Genomic DNA, 19459 nt, shown 5'->3' on the forward strand with positions numbered 1-19459 from the left:
CTGGAAAGAATGCTGAATCTCAGAAAAACTGATGTGTATAGAGCCCCAGGCTCTATTCATTTCATCCTCACAGATGTATGAGAATAGTATTCCAATTTTATGCAAAACCAAGGTCACACAACTGGTGCTCAAGGACGACTGCATAAGAACAGGTTAGGGATGTTTATCTTATTCACCAAACTACTCCCACTAGCCCAACAGTGCCCTGGGCTCTCAGAAAACGTCTGTGTAGTGATGGGGCGGGGAGCAGTGTCCAGATTTATGTCCAGCACTTTGAGCTTAACCGGCCCACCGCCCTACCTTAGGAGAGTCGGAATCACTGCAATCGAGTCCCTACTCTTCCCACCGGTCCTCAGAGAGGTGGATTCGCCCGAGTCTCAGCGACCCATCCGCAAAGTGGGGTTGACACAAAGCAACCCTACCTAGAACTAGGGCTGGCAGTTAAACAACAAAAAGAGGCAAGGTTTCTCCGGAAACGCGGGTTCCTCCAACAATTCAGAGACCTCGGGGCTTCAGCTGGCGTAGTCTGAAGGCGAGGCGGCTCCGGTAGACTAACTCTGGCCTGGGCTCAGCCCACCGATTGGCTCAATGTGGGGGAGGAGTGCCCACAACACCCACAACATACCTCCTTCCCCACCTTTCGAGATCCCGTTCTGAGGACTCAGAGTCCACTCCACCACGCTAGTAACGTGGCTGCCACCCTAGCCAATCGGGGCGCGCTAGTCCGCGCATGCGTAACCCTGCGTGCCGGCGACGGCGGCCGGGAGGCGGAAGTGAAGGTTGTTGTGGCTTTGAGGGTTGTGAGAGAAGCTGCTACGCTGAGGCGGCGGCTGCGGCGCTGAGGCGGTGGCGGCGCTGCCCCCCTCGGGCCTCTCGGCCTCTCGGCTCGTCCCCCAGCCTCTCCTGAGCCCGCCGGGGCCCGCGCCGGCCAGCGCCTGCCCTATGAGTGTGTCACTCGTTGTCATCCGACTGGAGCTCGCAGAACACTCGCCCATCCCCGCCGGCTTCGGCTTCAGCGCCGCAGGTGAGTCCTGCGGCCTCGTCGCCCTCCGCGTAGCCGCGCCCGGGCCCCGGGGCGGGAGAGCCTCGTCCCCCCAGAGTACGGGCGCCGGGAGAGGCCGCGGCGGGGGCCGCTGCCTCAGGAAGCAGCCGGGAGGGGGTGGTCCCCCTCGCCCCATCCTCCCGTCGGAGGCCTTCCCAGGTGTCCTCCCGGGAAGCCCTCCCCGGCGCCTCCGGCCCGGTGCCGGGCCGCAGAGCTCTTCACACCTGGCGCGTCCCGTCCGCTCCGCGGGTTTCGCGAAGGCAGGAAATGGGTTCCCAGCGACGCTGACGGCCCCCGGTTGAATGAACCCGTGTTTAGACGCGCTGTAACAGTGGCGATGATTAGAACTAGCACTTGCGCACTTCCTGTCTTCCAGCCCTGCACTGGACGCATTTTTGTCTCCCCAACAACCCTATTCAGTGAAATGGGTGGGCGCCCCTTTTCACAGACTGGGCAACTGAAGCCCCGCGACGAGGTAGATGCCTTGCCCGCGAGTATCAGTAAGTGGTGGACCTGGGATTCTAACCCAGGGAGCTGGACCGGAGAGCCGTAGCTCTGCCCTGGGCGCCAGATGACCTCCTTAGGTTGGGAATGCAGCTGGGTCTGTTCCCTGGGGCCCAGGCAGTTCCCTAACAATAACATTCGTTCGGGAAGTACTTACTGAATGCGCCCTATCTGCGGGAGCTCTCGTTTGTGTGCAGAATCAGGCATGGTCCCCGCTTGGATGGGACCGGCAGTGCGCTTACAGAGACAAGAATTAATTACAGACTAAATGTAGAACTATAGCTGTGAGAAGCGCTGTGAAGAAGCTGTTTGGAAAAGGATTGCAAGAAGGCCCGTTTGGTTTGGGGAGGGGGACTGAGGCAGGTGGGGATGCTGTGGTCGGAAACCTTCCTGAGTATGTGAATTTTGGAGCTGCAACTGAAAGGTTAAATATGGTTTAATGAGTACTGGGTCTTTTTCAAGGGCTAAAAGCTATGTCTGAGTTCTGAAAGGCGACCAAATCTACATTAGCCACATAGTCACTTCTACATGGGTCAGTCATCGATGCATTTAGTCATTTATTCAATAAATCTTTAAAGAGCTTCTAGTGTGCGCTAGGATTGGCGTGTAAGTGGTGGGCAGAACAGGCCTGGCCTCTGCCCTGATAGAACTAATATTAAAGATATTTTAGTCGAGTCCCCAAATTTCTTTAGCATTTTTGTGTGTTTATCTTTTTTTTCATTTTTCTTAAATGAGAAGCAGGGAGGCAAAGAGACAGACTCCCGCATGTGCCCCTACTGTGATCCACCTGGCAAGCCCCTATGGGGCATGCTCTGCTTGTCTAGGGCTGATGCTCTGTAACTTGGCAATCAAGCTATTTTAGTGCCTGAGGCAAGGTCATGGAGCCATCATCAGTGCCTTGGTTGGCCAACTTACTCCAACCAAGCCAAGGCTGTGGGATGGGGAGAAAGAGAGCAAGAAAGAGAAAGGAGAGGGGAGGGGGTGGAGAAGCACATGGTTGCTTCTCCTATGTGATCTGACTGGGAATCGAACCCGGGACATTCACATGCCAGACCAAAGCTCTACTGTTGAGCCAACTTGCCAGGTCCATTTTTGTGTGTTTGTTTCATTGATGATTTGCATGATATGGATCATAGCATGAGTACAACACCAGGTGTATAAGAAGACTACCTCAAGGATTTTTGAAGGTTTTTTTTGCTAATGACAATAATTTGATTCCTTCATTTTGGGCACTTTATTAGGTATTATAAAAAGGATGGTTTATCTGGACATAATCACTGTCAAACCTTTCAGTTATTATTCTCCTTGAATTGCTTGAAAGTGAGTAAGTTCAATAGAACAGTCCTGCATGTCTAAATTTTTGTACCACTTGTTTATTAACTATGCTGGGCACTGCAGGAGAACCAGAAGTGAGTAAGATGGACACTGCAAAGCATCTTAATATCAGCAGAGAGAAAGGGGAAACCTTTCGGCGGGTACATTAAGAGTAGAGAGGAGCCTGTTTTATTGTCAGGTATTAATCATTCATGTGTTCTTTAGCTGGGGAAATGTCTGATGAGGAGATTAAAAAGAAGACACTGGCTTCAGCTGTAGCCTGTTTAGAAGGGAAGTCACCAGGGGAGAAAGCAGCAATCATACATCAGCATCTTGGCCGTCGAGAAATGACAGATGTGATCATTGAGACCATGAAGTCCAACCCAGGTATGCTTTCTGAAACCCTCTTTTGTTACATAAGCCCCCAGTTGCCTGTTTTATACATATTGGTCAATGAGCCTGTGATTTTGACCTCTAGCATACTTTTATTTTTCACTGACCATGTGCCTTGTGTGAGATTGTCAGGCCACATTTCACCTTCCCCAAATATTTCTCCTACCTTGATCCTAACAAGCTGGGTTGACAACTCTGTTCAGTGAAGAGAGCTACTGACACCTAGGTCAGTGGCAGATCATGAATGAATCCAGATGAGCATGCTGTGTCTCCCTTTGCTCTGCCAGCTCATTCCAGCCAGGGGAGTGGATGTGTGGATGGATCCTACATCTCCAGCATGGAGGCAGTTAGAACTGGTAGGGTTAGTTTTCAAACTTAATAGCTCTGGATGCTTGTCCCACTTAAAAATGCAGGATGTAAGGCACCTGCTTTTATTTTGGTGCTGCTAAAAGGAGCCACCCTTGAGTTTCTGAGGGTGCTAATGAGATTTTTGTGGGACAAAGAACACTTTCAAGTTGATTGAGGTGCCCCCAAAACACAGCTGTTCTGTGAATATAGTTCTCTTTTATTTTTTGTATTCTTCCAAAGTTGGAAACAGGGAGGCAGTCAGACAGACTCCCGCATGCGCCCGACCGGGATCCACCCGGCATGTCCACCACCAGAGGGCGATGTTCTGCCAATCTGGGGCATCGCTCTGTTGCAACCAGAGCCATTCTAGCGCCTGAGGCAGAGGCCACAGAGCCATCCTCAGCGCCCGGGCCAACTTTCGCTCCAGTGGAGCCTTGGCTGAGGGAGGGGAAGAGAGAGACAGAGAGGAAGGAGAGGGGGAGGGGTGGAGAAGCAGATGGGCGCCTCTCCTGTGTGCCCTGGCCGGGAATCGAACCCAGGACTCCCGCATGCCAGGCCAATGCTCTACCACTGAGCCAACCAGCCAGGGCCTGTGAATATAGTTCTTAATGCAGCACATTACAATTCCTCTGTCAAAGTTTATTCTTCTGACTCAAATTTTAATTCAATTAGAACCTTTCAGCATATTTCCCGTCAGTTTATAACCTACTAATTTTTGATTTGTGAAAGATGAACTGAAAGCTACGATGGAAGAAAGAAAGTCTTCAGAAGCATCCCCCACTGCACAGAGAAGTAAAGATCAAAGTAATGAAAGCATAAATGCTGCTCCCGATTCCCCATCCAAACAGCTTCCAGATCAGATTTCATTCTTCAGTGGAAATCCGTCAGTTGAAATAGTTCATGGTATTATGCATCTATATAAGACAAAGTAAGAAAAACCTTTTCCCTTTTAAGTTGGTCTATGCTTTGCTTTAGGAAAGAGAAAAATCTTTTGTCCTGAAAGGAAGTAGATGTTTTAAGCTTCAAAAAGACAGTACTTTCATATATTGTGTGTTCCTCTTATTGACAATTCTTAAATGTTTTACATTTGGTTAATCTTGTAGATTGTGTCAGAGCTTCTCCTAATGAAACATGTAGATAGACTTCTTAGGAAAATATTCCCTGAGAAGGTAGGCATGCAAGATGATTGAAAAATTGAAAGAGAATAGAAAACAAAAATTGTAGATGATTCATAACATCGCAGTAGTCTTGTATCCCCACTAAATCTTTATGAAAGAAACTAAGAAATCAGGTAATGGATTGCAATTTTATCACCTCTTTATGCCCGTTTTTTTTGTGTGTCCAAGCAAAGCTTGCAGGGGGCTAAAAGAAAGGAGGCATTTAGTTAGATAATCTATAAGCTAGGCGATCAGCTCCTGTGATAATTGGCAGCTAATCTCTTTAAAGGCCCAACTTGTTCTAATTTGTTTGCTAAATTCCCACCAGGAAACAGTGTACACTCAGATAGCCATTTGGACTCACAGCTGTTGAAATGGGTTTGCAGCATTTCAAAAGCAAATTGCTTTATGGGAGGATTTTTCTCCCCTTCTCTATTCTAGCTATTCAACCCAGCAACACTTTGTGTAATCTTCAGAGTCACAGCCTCATGGTTCAGAATTGTCTGTCATATATTTAGAGCTCTTTCTTTTCTTTTTAGACTCTTTAGAAAAGTCTACAGTTATAATTGTGCTTCTAAGTTACATAATGAGAGATTATTTAAAAAGCTAATGAAAATAAAACACAAACTTCAAATTTGCCTAATGCAGATTTGTAACCATAACAAGCCTTTAACTGAAGATTAAAAATTTCAGTAGTTGGTGTAATGTAGAACATTTCGAAGTTTACCTTAAAGTCCATTGCAGATATGTTTAAGGGATTCTGCATTTACCCATGTATTGTGGATATTCAGGTAAAATAATAAGCTGTTTAAATTGATTTGTGAAGTATTACAAGTTCTTATTTTTTCCTATTTTTTTAGACATAAAGGTTGTCTAATTAGTATTGTGTGAACTAACCATACCTCATCTATTCAAGACAGTCTAATTATTGTCTTATTAGTAAGATGACATCCTTAAAAGAAGACGTGAGGCGCAGTGCCATGCTGTGTATTCTAACAGTCCCTGCTACAATGACCAGTCATGACCTTATGAAGTTTGTCGCCCCATTTAATGAAGTAATTGAACAAATGAAAATCATCAGAGACTCTACTCCAAATCAATATATGGTGCTGATAAAGTTTAGTGCACAGGTAAAAGTTAAGATGTTAGAAATTTCTTTGCCACTGAAACTGTGTTTTTGAAACTGTATGAAACTAGCTGTGTATGATTTACAACATTTTGAACTTTAGATTCTAGGGTATTGTAATTCTAGAAATAATTCTGAATTCATAGGCAGACACTAAATTCTAATTCATACCTGTACTTTTTCATAAATAAGATTGGGTATGAAATTTGGGGTTGTGTTTGTTTGTTTATCCAATGGTAACCCAGTAGAACAGTAGTTTCCAAACTTTTAAAAATTGACACCAATTATTTGCCATAAAATACTGATCCCCTGCTTCTTTCATTCTCTTTTTAAAAGACTTTCTTTGGAACATTTTAGAATATAGTTATTTGTTTGTTTTGGTGATAAGGGGTTTTTCTGACATTCTTTAAAGTACTAAAGATGCTTTAGAATTCTGATCGGAAATCACTGCAACAGACAAACACTGAGTGGCGATATTGTCAGTTTTTTTGTTTTTATTTTTTACAGGGACAGAGAGAGAGTCAGAGGAATAGATAGGGACAGACAGACAGGAACGGAGAGAGATGAGAAGCATCAATCATCAGTTTTTTGTTGCGACACCTTAGTAGTTCATTGATTGCTTTCTCATATGTGCCTTGACCGTGGGGCTACAGCAGACCGAGTAACCCCTCTCTCAGGCCAGCAACCTTGGGTCCAAGCTGGTGAGCTTTGCTCAAACCAGATGAGCCCGCACTCAAGTTGGCGACCTCAGGGTCTTGAACCTGGGTCCTCTGCATCCCAGTCCGATGCTCTCTCCACTGCACCACTGCCTGGTCAGGCGATATTGTCAGTTTTTAAAAGTACTTGTGCATTATAACACATAATTTGATATATGAAGGTCTCCGTCCACTTCAGTTTACTAGTTGCATTCAGCAATATTTTCCAAGGGTCTCAGTTCTAAAGATGTTAGAATGATACTCTCGTAGTTTTTCATGTTCATTTTGAGTATGTGTATTTCTATATGAATATAAAAATGAGGTAAGCTTTAGGTATTATCCAGCTACCTTATCTGTCAGTTTCATTCCATTTATTTATTTTCATTCAGTAAATAGCATTTTTATATCTATCCACTCATTAGTAAAATGCAGCTTTGTCAAAAATTACTTGTGTCTCACCTCATTGATAAACAGCTTACCTGAATTTACCCCAGATAAACTGTTCCAGTCTGCAGATTGATAAACTTGGGTGTGCCTACTGTAGGATCATTTGCTATTGTCTCTGGCTGGTCACTGAGATTTGTGGGTGTAAAGGAGCCCATGACACAAGACCCACTTGTTGTTTCCTTCTCCCTTATTATAGAAGTCCATAGTTGACAGCAGTAGCAGCCATTTATTGGCCATGGGAAGGAAATTAGAAGTGTGAGTTGGATTATATGTGTAACTGTGCCATGGCCCACAGAAAGAGAGCCCTTAGCATGGAGTTCAGTGTACAAGAAGGTTCACAATTATTTTCTTTACCCTTTGGAAGCACCCTCGCATTGAAAGAGACATTTAAAACAAGTGTTTCAACTATCCTGGAGACTAGGCTTCACAAGTTGAGAATGGAAAAGCACTTAAGCAACTACTTTCACTGTCAAGAGACCTTCCAGGGTCACTGGAGAGCTTTGCAAACAATGTGCAAAGGACATGCTAAACCTTTTCAATTTGGCAGCAGGTGTAACAATAAGGGTGATAACATGCAAGCTTTATTAACTACTTACTTTATACTATTCACTGTGCTAAATGCTTACTTCCTGATTTCATTTAATCTGCACTACAACCCTTTGAAGTAGACAAGTACTGTCGTTATTCTTGTTTTACAAATGAGGACACTAACTACAGCTAGAAATAAGTGACTGAGTTGGAATTGAGCTCTCACTTTTAATCTTTAGGATGTACCCCTCTTCCAGTAGGAATAGGATGAAAGTATAGGAAAGGGAAGATAGTCACTGCAAGAAATCGTGTAATGGTAATAATTTAGTTACTGCTGCTTAACAATGAAGGGCATTCAGTGAATAACACAGGAAAAGTCACAGAAACAGATTGGGGGAAATGTTTAACGTATAGACTTGTTCGATAGCTGAAGTCTAATAAACCCACACATTTTCCTGTAACAGGTGCTTCGTAGTGTATAGATAATGCCACAGGAGTTCTGTTACTTTTAATAGGTTTTCTTTTGTACTCGTACACCGTTCACCTGTCTTTTGACAAGTGCAGGTCGCTCAAATTGGCAGTTGTTTTCCGAGACTTTGAAACAGCTTCCTGCATGATCTTTCCTATGGGGATAGGAACCTTGACCTTAATATCATAAGTTGTATTATTTATTGCTAATGCTGAATCTTAGGGTCTGAGGCTCATCCTATCAGGGATTTTCTAAGGCCTAAAAACTCTCCTGGTGTAAGACTTGATGGTTGTTAAATTAATTTTGGGCCCTAAAGTGAATAATAGACTGAATACCTACCAAATGTTGGACACTCACTAAGTATCGGGTCTGTGCTGAGTGCTTCTTATGCATTAGCTTCTTAGTCCTCAACAAACCAATGCGGTAGATGTTATGTTACTTTTATAATTGAGGAAACAAGCATGGCTAAGACACTTGCCTAAAGCTACACGACTAACAGGGTCAGAGTTAGGATCAAACCCAGGCAGCCTGCCTGACTCCATAGTCTGGGCAGCTAACTATATTCTTATTCTTTTCTCTTTCTCACCAGAGAATTTTTATTAAGAACTAATGGGCCTAGCCTGACCTGTGGTGGCACAGTGGGATAAAGCATTGACCTGGAACACTGAGGTTGCCGGTTCAAAACCTTGGGCTTGCCTGGTCAAGGCACATATGGGAGTTGATGCTTCCTGCTCCTCCCCCTTCTCTCTCTCTCTCTCTCTCTCTCTCCCTCCCCCCCCTCAAAAAATCAATCAATAAAATATTTTTTTAAAAAAGAACTAATGGGCCTTGCCTGACCAAGCGGTGGTGCAGTGGATAGAGCATTGGACTGGGATGCGGAGGACCCAGGTTTGAGACCCTGAGGTCGCCAGCTTGAGCACAGGCTCATCTGGTTTGAGCAAAAGCTCACCAGCTTGGACCCCAGGTTGCTGGCTCGAGCAAGGGGTTACTCGGTCTGCTGAAGGCCCACGGTCAAGGCACATATGAGAAAGCAATCAATGAACAACTAAGGTGTCGCAATGCGCAATGAAAAACTAATGATTGATGCTTCTCATCTCCGTTCCTGTCTGTCCCTGTCTATCCTTCCTTCTCTCTCTCTGTCTCTAAAAAAAAAAGAACTAATGGGCCTTTCCTGACTGGTGGTGGTACAGTGGATAGAGCGCCAACCTGGGACACAGGTCTCTGGCTTTAGTGCAGGTTCATCTGGCTTGAGCACAGGCTCACCAGGTCGTGCGTGGGATCATAGATGTGATCCCATGGTCGCTGGCTTGAGCAAGGGGTCACTGGCTCAGCTAGAGCCCTCTCATCAAGGCTCATATGAGCAGCAATCAATGAACAACTAAAGTGCTGCAACAACGAGTTGATGCTCCTCATCTCTGTCTCCCTTTCTATCTCTGTCTGTCTCTCACTTTAAAAAAACAAAAAGCTGGCCCTGGCCGGTTGGCTCAGCGGTAGAGCGTCGGCCTGGTGTGCGGGAGACCCGGGTTTGATTCCCGGCCAGGGCACGCAGGAGAAGCGCCCATTTGCTTCTCCACCCCCCACCCCCTCCTTCCTCTGTGTCTCTCTCTTCCCCTCCTGCAGCCAAGGCTCCACTGGAGCAAAGATGGCCCAGGCGCTGGAGATGGCTCCTTGGCCTCTGCCCCAGGCGCTAGAGTGGCTCTGGTCGCGGCGGAGCGACGCCCGGAGAGGCAGAGCATCGCCCCCTGGTGGGCAGAGCTTCGCCCCTGGTGGGCGTGCCGGGTGGATCTCGGTCGGGCACATGCGGGAGTCTGTCTGACTGTCTCTCCCCGTTTCCAGCTTCAGAAAAATACAAAAAAAAAAAAGTCAAAAAACTAATGGGCCTTCTCTACATCTTTTATAATTTCCTGAATTTCTTTTGGCCTCATCTTTATGCTGGAAGTGTTATAAAAGAGATGTGCTTACAAAGTTATACTGTGACTTTAGGAATGCATCAGGATACAGGAAAGGCAGGAGGGCGTTCAATTTTCTGGTTCCTGGAGATGAAACAAATATAACTGTTCAGAATTGGCCACCCTTCCTCAGCTGGTTAGCTCCCTTGCTCATCTTAAGAAAGCATAAATAATGAAGAATCCACACTTGATTACATCGTCAGAGTGAAATGAAAAGCTGCTGAAAAGCTTACAGATTTTTGCTTTTAAGAGTCAGGACCCCCCCCAAAAAAAAAAAAAGAGTCAAGGCCCCATGACGGTAGGCCTAGGGGACTGTTATGCCTGGTACAGATTTGACTCTCTTCCTGGATGTTAACGGTGCGGAATTTCCTTTTGCAGAATACTCTTCCTCCCCACAAGCAGCCTGTCTACAATTGATAGCGCCAAAGCACACAACTTTCTGAGTTTTTGGGCTAATGGCCATGTGAGAGTGAAATCCAGACGAGACTTGACCTCTCAGCTGCCTCTAAAAATTGAGTTTAAAAACTGAAATCATCTCTTTGTTACTTTCTACGAAGGCTAGTCTAAAAGGTGTGATTTACTTGTACCCACATTCACAAATGTACATGTGCCTTTGCACAGGAGTGTTTCTTCTGATTCCATCCGTCTTCTACTCCAAGGGAAGAAGACTCAATATTTCAAAGGCTCCTTCATCTTGATTTTGGCTAAGAGTTTTGCTTTTTGTATTACATATTAGGTTGTTTAACTCTAACTGAATCATTATCTATCATGTATTATTATTACTTGTTTTATTGAAAAGGAATTAACTTCTCCATACCAGTTCCACTGGTCCTTTATTTTTTCAAACACAGATGTTGACATTTTTTTAAAAAGACTATTCCCTGACAGTCGTCAGTTATGATTTGGTTCCAAGCTTTGCAAAAGTGTTTACTTTTAACTGCTGCAAAAGTGCTGACTAGAGGAAAAAATACTGCTATCAAAGGAAATGTTGACTGTTACTAGTTGAATATTATAATTATACTATCTGTCAGCTTATTGCACTTCAGTAACTTCTGCTAGTTCCAGTAAATTATCACACATCAGGAAATATTGCAGAGATGTTGGATGAACCTGTAGAGTTCGATTAGCCTATGGACCTGCTTTCTACTTCCATAGATGTTACGGTTGGCTGTTGCTCTCTTTCTCTTAAGTATAAGTTTAAAAGCTGATGAAGGTAGTAATTGAAGCTATGCATCTTGAATGTAAAGCATGTTTTCAGGATATCTCTCTTAATTTTTTTCTTTTCCCCATTGGTGTACCTAGGCTGATGCAGATAGTTTTTACATGGCATGCAATGGCCGCCAGTTCAACTCCATAGAAGATGATGTTTGCCAGCTGGTCTATGTGGAAAGGGCTGAAGTACTGAAATCTGAAGATGTAAGTGTGAATAATTCTTATACACCTATCATAGTGGTATAAAATTGAACATTAAGATATCTATGAAGATGTCCAGAATAGGCCAATCCACAGAGACGGAAAGTAGCTTAAAATGGTTGCCAGAAGCTGGAGGAAGAGAGAATGGAGAGTAACTGCTGTTGAGTACCAGGTGTCTTTATAGGGTGAGAAAAATTATCTAGAATTAGGTAGTGGTGATGGTAGCTCAAACTTGTGAATATACTAAAAAATCCACTGAATTGTGCATTTTAAAATGCTGACTTTTATCAATTTTTAAAATTGCCAAGAAATTTATATAAAAATTTGTAATTATTCTAATGTACTACCCCCCCCCCATGGGAACCTTTCCTGCAATGTGTGCTCACTTGAATCAAAGTAGTAGATTCAGCTGTTATATTTTTAAGATTTCTTTTTCTTTAAAATAGACCTAAACGTCTTTATACCTTGAAATTAGCTTGATGGAAGTTCTGATTACTTTGTTCTATCATTGGATTAGGTAAAGTAAAAATTGATAAGTGGTAAAATTAGGCTTCTTTTGTGCCAGGCACCCAGGGCCTCAGTTTTAGAGATTCTTTTCTCTAAAAGAACGTGAGGTTTCCTGTAGATATTTACTCTTCAGGGACCATCGATTCTGTGACTTTTCTCGGCATGTCTTCAGGTGCATGCCTCAATAATTCCTGCTCATCTTTTTTTCTTCCCTTAAAAATAATCTGCTTTAATTGAGGCAACATAATTAATGAAGTAGCCAAGTGTCAAGATAGCCACAACTTTATATTACTGAGGATTCCACGACTTGTAATTTCTCTAGCTGTGGCTCCATTTTGAAGTCTTACAGAGAAATTGGGCAGTACTTTCCTGACTGAGTGCATGAGGGTTTTTACTGTTTTCTGTAGCTCCATTGAAAAATATTTGCCCCCTGCCTGAACAGGCAGTGTCACAGTGGATAGAGCGTTGACTGGGACGCAGAGGAACCATATTTGAAACCCCAAGGTCGCCGGCTTGAGCGTGGGGTCACTGGCTTGAGTTTGGGATCATAGACATGTCTGGCATGAAGCCCAAGGTTTCTAGCTTGTGCCCAGAGTCGCTGGCTTGAGCAAGGGGTCACTCGCTCTGCTATAGTTCCCAATCAAGGCATATATGAGCAAGCAATCAATGAATAACTAAGGTGCTGCAACAAAAAATTGATGCTTCTCATCTCGTTCCCTTTCTGTCTGTCCCTATCTGTCCCTCCCTCTGACTCTCTCTCTGTCTCTGTCAAAAAAAAAAAAGTTTGCCCCAAGTACTTAATTCCTGCTCATCTTACAGTTGGCAGGTGTCAGGTAAATATTACTGCCCTAGGGGTGCCTTTCTTGACCACCTACACTATCATGTCCCCTATTTCACATCCTGTTATAACTTCCTGTATTTCTTTTTCATAGTACTTACGACTCTTGGCAGTTTCACTTTTTTTAAACTTGATTTTTGTCTCTGTACTAGATTGTCAACTCTATGGGGCAGGGCTGGCTTTGTTGTTGTTGTTTTTGAGTCCCTGAATCTGTTTTTACTCCCCATTGTTCCATACCTAGAACAGCATCTGGCACACAGACTAGGCATTCTCCACGTATGAATTAAATGAATAAGTAAATAAATAAAACCAGTGTTGTTGATATTATTATCACTTACTAGAAAGTGTTAAGCTTTCATTTACTCTGTGAACAGTCATTCAGATCCATCCCTGTTCTGCTTTTCTTCAGTTGCATTCTGTTGTGGTCATAGGCCTCAGAGTTAGAGTGAGGGGTCCAGTAACATTTCAGCCTCTCTGGTAAGGTTGGCAGCAGTCTGCCTTCCTAGAATATCAGCGCCAGGAGGGCAGGGGTCTTCGTCTGCTTTGTTCACCTCTGCATCCCCAGTCCTAGTAGCACCGTTCTGGGGACGTAGGAAGTGCTCAGTCAGTTTTCATTCAACTGGCCTGAATAAAAATCTGGCCAATTAAAATTGTATGCACAGAGCAATAACATTGAGAACATCCTGCCAGGAGTCAAAAAGCAACAGGAAAACTAGTTCTTAAAAAATTAGAGCCTGTGGGTGAAGAGTGAGGCTTATGTGAGGTGCTCACTCTAGGGTGCCAGCCTCCCCGTGATGGACTTGACCGAGCTGCCCAAGTGCACGGTGTGTCTGGAGCGCATGGACGAGTCTGTGAACGGCATCCTCACCACGTTGTGTAACCACAGCTTCCACAGCCAGTGTCTGCAGCGCTGGGACGACACGACGTGAGTACCCTGCCAAAACCCACCCTTCCCCGGAATTAACAGTAGCCACCACCAAAACGAACCTTTCCAAGTATTTTACTTTTTGGATCTGGGTTCACATGGAAGGACCTTCCACTTTTCATTTTTGCTTTCCCAAGTTCACATGGGAATCAGCATTCTTAGACCAATTCCTTTTTAATATGCTGATTCTGGATCCTTGTGGAATTTCCCAAGACAGTAGATTTGTTTCCTTCCAGTAGCCCAAGAATGAGGAAAAAAATAAAGTGAAGCTTAGCTTTGAGGCTCTTAAACTAAAATTAAACCTAGGTCTAAAAGCTTGTTTATTTCCTGTACTTGATTGATTGATTTTTTTTTTTAATTTTTTTTTTATAGAGACAGAGAGTGAGTCAGAGAGAGGGATGGACAGGGACAGACAGACAGGAATGGAAAGAGATGAGAAGCATCAATCTTTAGTTTTTCATTGCGCGTTGCAACACCTTAGTTGTTTATTGATTGCTTTCTCATATGTGCCTTGACCGCGGGCCTTCAGCAGACCAAGCAACCCCTTGCTGGAGCCAGCGACCTTGGGTTCAAGCTGGTGGGCTTTTGCTCAAATCAGATGAGCCTGCGCTCAAGCTGGCAACCTCAGGGTCTCGAACCTGGGTCCTCTGCATCCCAGTCTGACGCTCTATCCACTGCGCCACCGCCTGGTCAGGCTCCTATACTTGATTTACTTCAGCTTCCTTATCCACTGGCCTGTACCAATCTGATATCTAAGATGTATCACTGCTAATAAACATGACACATGCTGATGGCTCAGTGGCCAGTAGTAATAGCAGTCACTGAGTATGAGGTGCTCATGTACCTGCAGTGTCCTGTTACCCTGTGCAGCAGAGGCCTTACTTGTACGGTGGGGTTGTGCAGATAAAGAACCTATTCCTTTTTTTTTTTTTTAAATCAAGCATTGTTGCTCCCTTTGCAAACTGCACTGTGGGACTTAGCTAGAAAGGCAGATCAGACCTTGGCCTCGTGGGTTTTCCAGTATAGAGAGAAAGATGCAGAATCAAATAATCATATAAATATGAAGTCATAGCTGTAATAGGGGTTACAGAGGAGCAGTAGGCAGCATTGTGACTGGAGAACTAGGGCTCTGACACAGCCAGAGTTGTCTGGGGAGTGACTTCTGAAGGAGGAAGAGGAGGAGTTACCCAGGATGAGGGGGGAACCTGAGAGAAGGCAGGGCAGGGGAGTAGGCAGGGTAATCACAGGAAGGGGGGAGGAGGGACACCTAAAGCCCAGAAGTTAGAAGGGGTGAAAGTTCATAGGAATCTGTTCTCTGCAGTGACTAGAAGAATGCCAGGTTTCACAGAGCAGGGACCTGGTCTGACTTGTTCACTTGATATGCCCTTCACACCTAGCCGGAGACCTGGTACATAATAGGAGCTCAGAAAATATTCTTGAGCAAATAAATAAACTTGAGGTTTTCTGTTGCTTTTTTTAGCTGGAAAAGAATCTTGCCCCAATTCTGTAGAGTCCTCAGTTAATTCTGTAGTGTCATTTGCGAGAATTGTCCAGGTTTAACTTTGCTTTGAATAAAGCCACGCAGTTATGTGCATTCTCTGAAGTGCTTGTTTATTATCTTGTGTCCAACTGCTATACTGTGTAAGTTCTGGACACTTCTTTCTTCCCTGCCACTCTGAATTTAGTTTCAGTACAGGTTAATTGCCATAGAACCATAGCATTTTACACTTGATCTTAGCCCAAAGGCCAAAAAGTGATAGAACCATAGCATTTTAAAGTGAGAAGTTTCCTGAGGTCCAGAAATGAAAGTGTCTCAGCTAGAGAATGCCAGAACTGGGACTAGAATTCAACCTCCTAACAGAGGTGAAGGCAGTTTCTTCAGCAACTTCTGAGCCTTAGTATATGCACAGTATAGCAGGGAGAGAATCAGAAACAGATCCTCCTCAGGACAGTGCAGTCTGCTAAGGGGCTTTCCCCACGTAAGAAATGCATACAGTGCAGAGAGAGAGGGAGAGATTGGAGGAGATAGTGAGGGTTCCCCCATGAAGGTGGTCAGGACAGGCTGCTGGAGAAGGCAGCATGGATACCAGGTCTTGAAGGGTGTTGTTTTGTTTTGTTTTGTTTTTTGACAAATGGAGGTGTCAGGGAAGGGCATTCTGGGAAGGTTTCCCCAAATACTTCCTCAAGAAAATTAGATGACAATTCACAATTTTTTTTTGTGTGTGTGTGTGTATTTTTCCAAAGCTGGAAACGGGGAGAGACAGTCAGACAGACTCCTGCATGTGCCCGACCGGGATCCACCCAGCACGCCCACCATGGGGCGACGCTCTGCCCACCAGGGGGCGATGCTCTGCCCCTCTGGGGCGTAGCTCTGTCAAGACCAGAGCCACTCTAGCACCCGGGGCAGAGGCCAAGGAGCCATCCCCAGCGCCCGGGCCATCTTTGCTCCAATGGAGCCTCGTTGCAGGAGGGGAAGAGAGAGACAGAGAGGAAGGAGAGGGGGAGGGGTGGAGAAGCAGATGGGAGCTTCTCCTGTGTGCCCTGGCCGGGAATCGAACCCAGGACCCCTGCACGCCAGGCCGACGCTCTACCACTGAGCCAACCGGCCAGGGCCCACAATTATTTTTGAAGGGGAGAGCAGGAAGAATTGAATAAACTATTAATTATTATTATTATTATTTTTAGAAAGATGAGATGATACATCATAGAGTGTTAGTTGTATAATACAAACAAGTTTATTTTGCCTTTTTATTCTCAGGATCATACTTACATTCCAGAAAGACCGTTCTGGCACAACAGAGAAAATTCTATTTCAGAATTAGTTGTTTTATTCAGCCACACTGCAGCCACCACAGGATCAAAGGGATGACAGAGAGCTACTTTCTAGGTTTGACAAGATGCCTGCTGCTTACCAGCTGCCATTTTGTTCTTCAAGTTGTCTCTGTCTTTTCTTGATACTAAAGAAAGAAACAGGCCCTGGCCAGTTGGCTCAGTGGTAGAGCGTTGGCCTGGCGTGCAGGAGACCCGGGTTTGATTCCCGGCCAGGGCACATAGGAGAAGCGCCCATTTGCTTCTCCACCCCCACCCCCTCCTTCCTCTCTGTCTCTCTCTTCCCCTCCCGCAGCCAAGGCTCCATTGGAGCAAAGATGGCCGGGCGCTGGGGATGGCTCCTTGGCCTCTGCCCCAGGTGCTACAGTGGCTCTGGTCGCGGCAGAGCGACGCCCCGGAGGGGCAGAGCATCGCCCCCTAGTGGGCAGAGCATCTCCCCTGGTGGGTGTGCCGGGTGGATCCCGGTCGGGCGCATGCGGGAGTCGTCTGACTGTCTCTCCCCGTTTCCAGCTTCAGAAAAAGAAAAAAAAAATAAAAAGAAAGAAAGAAACAGACTAGATCCTTTAACTTTCTCTTAGGAAACACAGACAGACTGTTCCTTAATTTATGACAAGAGCTTAGTGTTTTTCTTACTGATTTCCTTTTCTTGGTTTTATTTGTGCAATTGGGTAACAAACTGATACTAGTTGTATCTTGAGTATTCTTGTTGCCAATTCAGTTTGCCTCAACTATATATAATTCACTTGGTATCATTTTTGCGCATCTGACAAAAAAATACTGGCCTGACCTGTGGTGGCGCAGTGGATAAAGCATCGACCTGGAAATGCTGAGGTCGCCGGTTCGAAACCCTGTGCTTGCCTGGTCAAGGCACATATGGGAGTTGATGCTTCCTGCTCCTACCCCCGTCTCTCTCTCCTCTCTCTCTCTCTCTCTCCCCCCCCCCCACTCGTCTCTAAAATGAATAAATAAAAATTAAAAAAAAATACTAATGGCTGGTATTTAACTCTGTTACTTTGTCTTGAGTATAATAGAAAAGGGTTAATGGATTTTTCAGTGTCCCCCGTTTTTCATCTTTATTGAGGTATTGATAGTCAGAAATTATATATTTAAGGTGTATCACTCCATCTGATATACATTTTGAAATATTCACCACAACCAAGCGAGTCAACATATTCATCACTTCATACCTTTACCATTTCCCTTTTTTTGTTTTTTGTTTTTGTGGTAAGAATGCCCAAGATCTACCCTCTTAGCAAATTTCAAGTGTACAGTATAGTACTGTCAACTGTTGTCATATTGATGTACACCAATTCTGCAAAGGTACTCATCTTCCATAACTGAAACTTTGTACCCCTTGACCTCCTCCTTGCCCCTGGTAAACACCTTTCTGCGTGTATCTATGACTTTGCCTTCAGTGCCATTTATATTGGCTTTTCATAAATTGAAACCTGTGTACTCACAGAGCACTGTTTCTTCCACATGATTTCATTGTATGGAAACGTCATGTGCATTTCAGGAAGTACGTTAACTTTTTTTTTTTTTTTTTTTTTTTTCTGAAGCTGGAAATGGGGAGAGACACTCCGACAGACTCCCGCATGCGCCCGACCGGGATCCACCCGGCACGCCCATCGGGGCGATGCTCTGCCCACCAGGGGGCGTTGCTCTGCTACGACCAGAGCCACTCTAGCGCCTGGGGCAGAGGCCAAGGAGCCATCCCCCGCGCCCAGGCCATCTTTGCTCCAATGGAGCCTTGGCTGCAGGAGGGGAAGAGAGAGACAGAAGGAGGGGGGGGGGGGGGCGGAGAAGCAAATGGGCGCTTCTCCTGTGTGCCCTGGCCGGGAATCGAACCCGGGTCCCCCGCACGCCAGGCCGACGCTCTACTGCTGAGCCAACCGGCCAGGGCCTTTTTTTTTTTAAGTTGGTGAAGTTTCCTGTAAATTTTAGTTCCAACTCTTAGCAACCTTGAGAGGACAAAATACATTTTAAATTATTCAAACCAAAGTAGGGATAAGATAGAGTGTTTTTAAAGTAAAAATACCGCCTGACCTGTGGTGGCGTAGTGGATAAAGCGTCCACCTGGAAATGCTGAGGTCACCGGTTCAAAACCCTGGGCTTGCCTGGTCAAGGCATATATGGGAGTTGATGCTTCATGCTCCTCCCTCTTTCTCTCTCTCTCTCTCTCCCTCTCTCCCTCTCTCTCTCCTTTCTAAAATGAATAAAAATAAATAAAAAATTTATATTTAAAGTAAAAATACCTTATGGATAACCAAACATGAAACAAAACTAATAACTTGTCTCAAGTCCCTGAGTCTAACCTGTAGATGTTCTTTGATAGTAGAGTAGGAAAAGATATGAGGCTGACCAAGATTTCTCTCTTTTCCTCTGCTTTATCAAGATTTTGTTTTTTTTTCATTTTGTTTGTGAATAGCTTCGGAAGTGTCTTTTTTAGTGATTTTTTTAGTTGGGATAAAAATATGTAAGAGGGAGGATTAAAAATTCAGTTTTTTACTTTTGGGTTGTGTAACAGCTTTTTTATATTTAATCAGTATCATTATCTTCTGGTGTCCTGGACAGGTGCCCTGTCTGCCGGTACTGTCAGACTCCAGAGCCAGTAGAAGAAAATAAGTGCTTCGAGTGTGGTGTTCAGGAAGTAAGTAATGGGTGGTGGGAAAGAATAATGAACACCGCTTTAATTGTCTGGGCTTTCTTCTGCCCTGCGTGGCTTAAATTCTTGTAAATTCTTTTTTGGGACTGATTTTTTGTCCTTTTTGTCTCGTGTCAGGCAAGAAATATAACTATGGAAATTATTTGACTTCTAAGCAAAATTTATTTTTTTTTCATTTTTCCGAAGCTGGAAATGGGGAGGCAGTCAGACAGACTCCCGCATGCGCCTGACCAGGATCCACCCGGCATGCCCACCAGGGGGCGATGTTCTGCCCCTCTGGGGTATCGCTCTGTTGCATCCAGAGCCATTC

At 44.7% G+C, this 19459-nt stretch overlaps 2 protein-coding genes across 7 annotated transcripts in view; one reads left to right on the plus strand and one right to left on the minus strand.

Moving 5' to 3' along the window:
- The window catches only part of ACAD10 (acyl-CoA dehydrogenase family member 10), a 51541-nt gene extending 50828 nt beyond the window's left edge, over positions 1–713 (minus strand). For 3 of the 6 annotated variants that reach the window (XM_066260550.1, XM_066260552.1, XM_066260545.1), the window contains exon 1: positions 301–619. The gene's annotated coding sequence lies outside the window, so the exon portion shown is untranslated. The other 3 variants (XM_066260547.1, XM_066260548.1, XM_066260546.1) reach the window with 3 other exon arrangements.
- A 54-nt stretch (positions 714–767) lies between these two features.
- Positions 768–19459, plus strand: part of BRAP (BRCA1 associated protein) — a 34454-nt gene continuing 15762 nt past the window's right edge. The window contains exons 1-7 of the mRNA XM_066260562.1: positions 768–1024; positions 3086–3247; positions 4331–4529; positions 5699–5888; positions 11275–11388; positions 13507–13655; positions 19059–19134. Of these exons, the coding sequence (XP_066116659.1) occupies positions 943–1024; positions 3086–3247; positions 4331–4529; positions 5699–5888; positions 11275–11388; positions 13507–13655; positions 19059–19134 (972 nt within the window). The 5' untranslated portion in view covers positions 768–942. The remainder of the gene's footprint in view (positions 1025–3085; positions 3248–4330; positions 4530–5698; positions 5889–11274; positions 11389–13506; positions 13656–19058; positions 19135–19459) is intronic.

This window comes from Saccopteryx bilineata, chromosome 2 (assembly GCF_036850765.1).
Source record: "Saccopteryx bilineata isolate mSacBil1 chromosome 2, mSacBil1_pri_phased_curated, whole genome shotgun sequence".
Lineage (NCBI taxonomy): Eukaryota > Metazoa > Chordata > Mammalia > Chiroptera > Emballonuridae > Saccopteryx > Saccopteryx bilineata.